The sequence below is a fragment of the Danio aesculapii genome, chromosome 4, assembly GCF_903798145.1.
Source record: "Danio aesculapii chromosome 4, fDanAes4.1, whole genome shotgun sequence".
Taxonomy (NCBI): Eukaryota; Metazoa; Chordata; class Actinopteri; order Cypriniformes; family Danionidae; genus Danio; species Danio aesculapii.
In genome coordinates, this window is record NC_079438.1 from 59,239,095 (window position 1) to 59,246,626 (window position 7,532).

A 7,532-nucleotide genomic window follows, 5' to 3' on the forward strand; every position below is an offset into this window, starting at 1 on the left:
TAATAATTCACAGCAATATCACTGTGACATCTAATATTTCATAAAAAACAATAGAAGAGAACAAAACGGCAAACGATAAAACATTGCAAACATGAACAATCATGAAGCTATATAAGCGGCAGGATCAGTTATGACAATTATAAGCAATAAAAACTGAGAAAAATGAGGAGAATCAATGAATGGTGAACAGCTTACTGCCATTGTGTAAATAATATGTAATCCATCAAAAAGTAACTGTAATCTGATTACAAGTATTTTAGAAAGTAGTTTACTCTAATTACAATTGCTTGAATTTTGTAATCTGATTACATATTCCAGATTACATGTAATCTCCTGCTACCCAGCTCTGCATATACATGAATGAAGGTTTTTGTGCCAATATTACTGACTACACAGTAGTTTTGAATGAACATTCTGTTAATGTTACTCTGAGAACATTTAGAGAACCTTTCCGGAATGTTTTCATTGGCTCACAGTCTGACAGATGTGTTTGTTTTGATTTTAGGTCAGTGGGAAGATGGATGAGAATCGTTTTGTGGCCGTGACGAGCTCAAACGCTGCTAAAATCTATAACCTCTACCCACGCAAGGGGCGTATAATGCCAGGAGCTGATGCGGATGTGGTCGTGTGGGATCCAGACGCCACACGGTAAGAGATGATAATAACCTTTGGAAAAAATACAGTTTAATGTAGGGATTACATAATATAATTGCTTGGCAGTGCATTTTATATATATATTTGCAAAGAAATGGCTTTGAATTAAACATGAAATGTAAAAGTGTAAAGACTTAAATAGTATTTTCTCGGAAAATGCACTCTAGTAATCTTTAAAACAGTGTTTTTCAACCTTTTTTGAGCCAGGGCACATTTTTTACATTGGAAAAATTTTGCGGCACACCACTAACCAAAAATGTTATAAAATGACACTCTGAACAGTATATTTAATTACAATATAATTTCTACATTTATTTATACTCAGTCAGTGTGAAACCTGGGCCTGTTTGGATGAACACAAAGCCGATATCCTGGCAGGAATAGAAGAAAGACACACACGAAGCTCTTCTTCAACAGCTCTCAGTCTCTCTCTGTTTTTAGTTTTTATAGAAGTTAGGCTTGAAAAGCTCAGCTCACACAGATATGTTGTGGAAAATGGGAGCAATGTCAGAACAGCTTTGTTGGCCAGAATGGGGAACTCCTTGGCAGCAGTCAACCAAAAACTGTCCAAAGGAAGATCAGCAAATCTTAGTTTTAAACCCCGATCCTGTTTCAGTTCAGTTAGTTCCTCCTGCTCTTGTAAAGTCATGTCCTTTCCAACAACTGATGCTGAGCTGTATGGGTCCCTAACCCAGTCAAAGCATTCAGTGGAGGCTGAAGAGAAATAAAATGACAACTTCTCCTCCAGACTTTTCAAATGTTTACATATTACCTCACACAGTGCAGCAGTGGGACTTTGCCGTTTCTCTGTGAGTGGGAACATCTCCAGGTTGGCACGTTGCACATGTTGTCGCCAGAGGTGGACCTTTAAACGGAATCCATTTACTTTATCTGTGCTTGTAAGCAGGTTTTCATTTCGGCCCTGCATCCTTGTGTTCAGTTCATTCAGATGATAAAATATATCAGCCAGGTATGCCAGCTTTGCGCACCACTCCTCACCTGAAAACAGATTTGAGTAATCAGACCTCTCATTTGTCAGAAACATTTTAAGTTCCTCTCGCAGCTCATACACACGGGCCAGCACTTTACCGCGCGACAACCATCGGACCTCCGTATGGAGCAATAAGACCTTATGCTCCGCTCCCATTTCCTCACACAGAGATGCGAATATACGGCTTTTCAGAGGTCGTGTCTTTACAAAGTTCACTATGCGCACCACATCGTCCAACACAGGAACCAGTTCTGCTGGTAAAGTCTTAGCAACGAGGGCCTCACGGTGCAAAAAACAGTGCGTAACAATCAGGTCTGGTTTTTTTCCTTCACTCTGCTCACAAAGCCTTTGATGCGCCCGACCATGGCTGCAGCTCCATCAGTGCAAACACTTGTGCAGTTTTCCCACGTAAGTCCTCCCTGGTCCAGATATTGCGATGTGACCCGAAAAATTTCTTCTCCAGTTGTTTTTTCTGGCAGTGCCTTGCAAAATAGGAAGTTTTCTCTAATGGAATCTCCATCCACAAAACGCACATTAGCCAAGAGCTGAGAATGTCCACTAATATCCGTAGACTCGTCAACTTGCAACGCAAATTTCCTACTGATGCGTATCTTTTCCAAAACATGGCTTTCGATGTCTGTAGACATGTCATCAATACGTCTGGCAATTGTGTTATCAGAGAGCGGGACTTTAGCTATGCCTTTAACTGCGTCGGGGCCGAGCATCTCGTTGACAATGGCTATACAGGCAGGTAGTATTAATGTCTCTGCCAAAGTGTGCGGCTTTTTTGATTTAGCAACGAGTTCGGCTACTAGGTAACTAGCTTTTAGCGCTTTCTCATTTACCTTTGTGGTTTTTCTCATAAAGCTTGCCTGTTTCTCTGTATTTACACGCAGGCGAACAAAATAGTCTGTCGGCTTGTTTTGAAGCGCCGGGTGTTTCGTTTGGAGATGGCGTTTAAGCTTGCTCGGCACCATGGCGCTGTTGGATAGCTTCTCGCCACACACCAGGCATAATGGAGTAGGTGTCGTCTCATCCCCGGTGAAAGTAAATCCATACGAAAGATAGCTTTCACTATATTGCCTTGAGCTCACCGTCTTTGCTTTCTTTTTCCCACCACTAATACTAGGGCCTTCATCCAGGTCAGATTCTTGTACAGAGCCCAATTCGGAGTTTGCAGTTGTCCTTTTTAAAAACGTCTCCATGACTGTCACCACGACCGCTCAAGTGCATCATTAAGTCTCTCGGAGGAACGAGGCAATCAGCTACGTGTTGCCACAGGGACGAATATTAAATTACCCTCCCAGTCTTTACAGCAAGAACAGTGGACAATGACGTAATATTTGCAGAAAATGATTAATATATGTTTTATAAAATTTTAAAAAAGTGACATTTGATAATTTTTCACGGCACACCTGACGATCTCTCACGGCACACTAGTGTGCCGCGGCACAGTGGTTGAAAATCACTGCTTTAAAAAGTAATTTTTAAAGTGTAGGTGGGGCTTTTATTGGGTATTTGTGTACTGAGACGTATACAGTGCTCAACATATAAGAGGATTGCATGTATATATCAGCATACACATTTTAACAGGACGATTTCAGTGAGCACTCAGGCTCAGGGTGGAGACTTCAACCTGTTTGAAGGCCAGCGGTGTCATGGCGTCCCATTGGTTACTATCAGCCGCGGGCGTCTGGTGTGTGAAAACGGCGTCTTCATGTGCGCTCAGGGCTCCGGAAAGTTCTACCCGATGAGAGCCTTTCCAGATTTCCTCTACAAGAAGCTGATTCAGAGAGAAAAGGTGACGCTGTTAATGCACAAACCAATATGTACAATTACATGGACACCAATACTCTGATTTTCCATAAGTACTCCGATTACATTAGCAGAAATGTTTGCGATAAGTCAGCATACATATGTGACAACATGTAAGTGTTAGCACAAAAGTAATCTAAATGTAATCCAAAAGTATTCTAGTTACATCACATCAAATAAGTGTTAGCATAAATATAATCTAAATGTAATCCAAAAGTATTCTAATTACATCACATCAAATAAGTGTTAGCGCAAAAGTAATCTAAATGTAATCCAAAAGTATTTTAGTTACATCACATCAAATAAGTGTTAGCATAAATGTAATCTAAATGTAATCCAAAAGTTTTCTAATTACATCACATCAAATAAGTGTTAGCATAAATATAATCTAAATGTAATCCAAAAGTACTCCAGTTACATCACCATAAGTGTCTACCATAACATACCATACATATGTAACATCAAATAAGTGTTAGCGCAAAAGTAATCCAAAAGTACTCCAGTTACATCACTATAAGTATCTACCATAACATACCATACATATGTTACATCAAATAAGTGTTAGTGGAAAAGTAATCCAAACGTAATCCAGAAGTACTCCAGTTACATCACCATAAGTGTCTACCATAACATACCATACATATGTAACATCAAATAAGTGTTAGCGCAAAAGTAATCCAAATATAATCCAAAAGTACTCCAATTACATCACCATAAGTGTCTACCATAACATACCATACATATGTTACATCAAATAAGTGTTAGCGCAAAAGTAATCCAAATGTAATCCGGAAGTACTCCAGTTACATTGTCTTAAGATTTTATATTACTGACTACAAATTTGACATTATCTGCACTCTAATTCTTACACTGTCATCATGATGTTAATGCTGTGGGAATTCCCAGACTCTGGCTGTGCGTGGTGTGGATCGAGCTCCATATTCCGGCGACGTCGCCTCTGTTATAAACTCCATCAGGAAGGAATCAGGCTCTCCAGAGGGTGACACTCCCATGCGGACCACTGCAGCCGCCGCCGCCAGACACACCGGCATACGAGACCTGCACGAGTCCAGCTTCAGCCTGTCAGGTGCGGATCTACAGCTACTGTGATTAATATGTCTGCTTATTGACAGTTTTCAGTCACATGACCTGTATGGAGGCTGGCAGGCAAAAAAAACGTTGAACCGTAATGGCAGCTACAATGGGGTCTTCACAGAAACGCAGCACAATATGCTCCTATTTCCATCTGTTTCAAACTATGAATGTTTGAATCTCATATCAGCAGAACAAAACAAGAGATATGATCATAAACTGTAAATTGTGGGCTCTTCCGGTCCTAATATTCTGCTCCCGCAGCTGTTTGTCAGTCATTTAAACCTGTCATGGGTGGCACGGTGGCTCAGTGGTTAGCACTGTCATCTCACAGCTAGAAGGTCGCTGGTTTGAGTCCTGGCTGGGCCAGTTGGCATTTCTGTGTGGAGTTTGTATGTTCTCCCCGTGCTGGCATGGGTTTCCTCTGGGTGCTCCGGCTTCCCCAGCAGTCCAAACACTAAAGTTGAACTCGATGAACTAAATTGGCTGTAGTGTATGAGTGTGTGTGTGTGTGTGTGTGTGTGTGTGTGTTTGTGTGAATGAGTGTGTATGGGTGTTTCCCAGTACTAGGTTGCAGCTGGAAGGGCATTCTTTGTGTAAAACATATGCTGGAATAGTTGGCGGTTCATTCCGCTGTGGCGACCTCTGAAATAGAGACTAAGCCATAGGAAAATGAATGAATGAAACATGTCATCTCCTATGAGGGCTCTAATTTGGATATTTGATTTATTATTATTTTTTAAATCTATCTTGTGTATATTCCTCAGTGTCTGCTTTTTTATTCGCTGTCATTTTGTTTCGCTTGGATTAATATTTGCTGGTAGGGAAAATCTTTTTGTTCACTTCTGCTATTCATTATTCATTGACTTTGCATTTCAGTTTGTTCTTGAATTGCACTTAATCTTACGAATAGTGAAAACTATCAATCGAAGAACAACAAATGTGGGCGGGGCTTGCTTTTGTCCAATAAAAGTCACTCAAACTGTTGAATATTCATTATGCTACATCACAATTCGAGGGATCAACATCCCATAATGCAATTCACAACTGTAAATAAACCGAAAATGCCTGTGAATCACTAAATACAAATACTGTTTATATTTTACGTGTAGCCAGTGTTTGGTTATGCTGAGTTTGTGCTGTGTTTTCTGCGCAGGCGCTCAGGTGGACGACCACATTCCCAAAAGGTCCTCGGCCCGAATCCTGGCTCCTCCCGGCGGACGCTCCAGTGGAATCTGGTGAAGATCTGGAATCTCAATGGCGACTCCTGTATGCCCCTGTGCTTGTGTGCTTGAAGATCCTAAATGTAAGAAGTGGAGAAAATCACAATCAGAGTCACATCCAAAGTGCCAAAAAGCTGAAAACTGTGCCACATTACAGAGAGAGAGAGAGGTAGCAGAGCAGGACACATCTGAAAGGTATTATTATTGCCAAATATTACAGTGTTAATGTTGCCAACATCACTTTTAAAGTGGACCTATTATGCCCCTTTTTATAAGATGTAAAATAACTCTGATGTCCCTAGACTAGAGTGGTTGTGTGTATCAGTTTGAGCTCAAAATACCACACTAATAATGTTTTATAACTCTTTAAAACTGACACTTTCAGTCTTTGATCCAAATTGAGCTGTTTTGGTGACTGTCACTTTAAATTTAAATGAGATTGTGCTCTTTTCAAAAGAGGGCGGAGCTATAATTATCACCATAGTGACAGAATCAAAACAAACTAACGTTATCAGTGGGAAAATGTGAAAAGAAACTCTAATGGACAGACGGCTGCTTCTCACTCAGGGCTGTTTATGCTAATGAGAGGGAGACGGTCACTAGTGGGCGGGGCTTTCCCCCTCTGATGACACTTACACAGAGAGAATATTAATCAAAGTGTTTCATCAAGTCTGATTATATAATATAGAGTTAATTCATGTTTACTATTAGAGGCTGGATATATTCACACACAGCTGGGTTTTAACCCCTTATAAGAGTGATTTTTGCATAATAGGTCCCCTTTAAACTTCTGTGTTACTTTAATAGTAAAATAAAAATGTGTCCAAGTGTTCTTCAGATGTTTATTGGGTCAGTCGGGCTGCTCTTCTCCAGATCACTGTTAATAATGTTTGCCAAAAGAGAAATGAAGGGATTAAAACAAGTATTATCCGAGTGATTTAATTAATGTTTAGTTTTTGAGCCAGTCATATATTTTATCTAAATCCTCACACACTGATGTTAGTGATTGTGTTTATGGTGATGAAGCCCTTATATGAAAATAGTGTCTGTGACAGATTTATCTATTTTGCACACACACACACAAATATATATATGTATATGGTTTGTTGTTTGTCTTGATTGTATAGTAATGAACTATCTAAAGTTATTTATTTTATTAATGTTGATCTGGGTTATTCCAACACTAACATATTCCACTTACAAATGAATTATTGGTAAACTGCAATATATTCAATAGGCATTTCCATTAAGTTTTAAGAGGAGTATTTCAGAATATTCTGAATATAACGTATAAATAACATTCTGAGAACATTATTAAGGATCAGAGGTAACTTTGAGAAAGTCTTCTATTAACGTTATTAGAAGAATGTTTGTTCATAACGTTGAAACAACCGTGTTAGAACATTCCCTGTTCAATCAGCAGAGCTTTAGAGTCTATTGAGCTGCACATGTTCACTGAAACTCAGATTTACACTCCTCTATTTGAGTCTCGTTTCTGTTCAGTATTATTAATAAATTGTGTGTTATTGTTCCTGTTTTGTGTCCTGATCCAAGCATGAGCTCCTCCAGTAGGGCTGGTTTTATTGGTGCTGTTTTTTAAATGAGCAGTTGTTCATTGCCGGTCTTGATTTGTATGGTTTTGGTGTTTTTCAGGAGGAAAAAAAAAGGTTTGTAATTTTGTGTTGTTTGACCTGTTGTTGGAAGTCAGTCCTGAAAGTGAAGGCTTGTTTTATCAAGTGCAAAAATAATAAAAATAA

General features: G+C 39.5%; 1 protein-coding gene across 1 annotated transcript in view; it reads left to right on the forward strand.

Moving 5' to 3' along the window:
• Positions 1–7,532, forward strand: part of dpysl5b (dihydropyrimidinase like 5b) — a 25,734-nt gene extending 18,202 nt beyond the window's left edge. The window contains exons 10-13 of the mRNA XM_056456277.1: positions 506–648; positions 3,239–3,446; positions 4,367–4,547; positions 5,709–7,532. Of these exons, the coding sequence (XP_056312252.1) occupies positions 506–648; positions 3,239–3,446; positions 4,367–4,547; positions 5,709–5,794 (618 nt within the window). The 3' untranslated portion in view covers positions 5,795–7,532. The remainder of the gene's footprint in view (positions 1–505; positions 649–3,238; positions 3,447–4,366; positions 4,548–5,708) is intronic.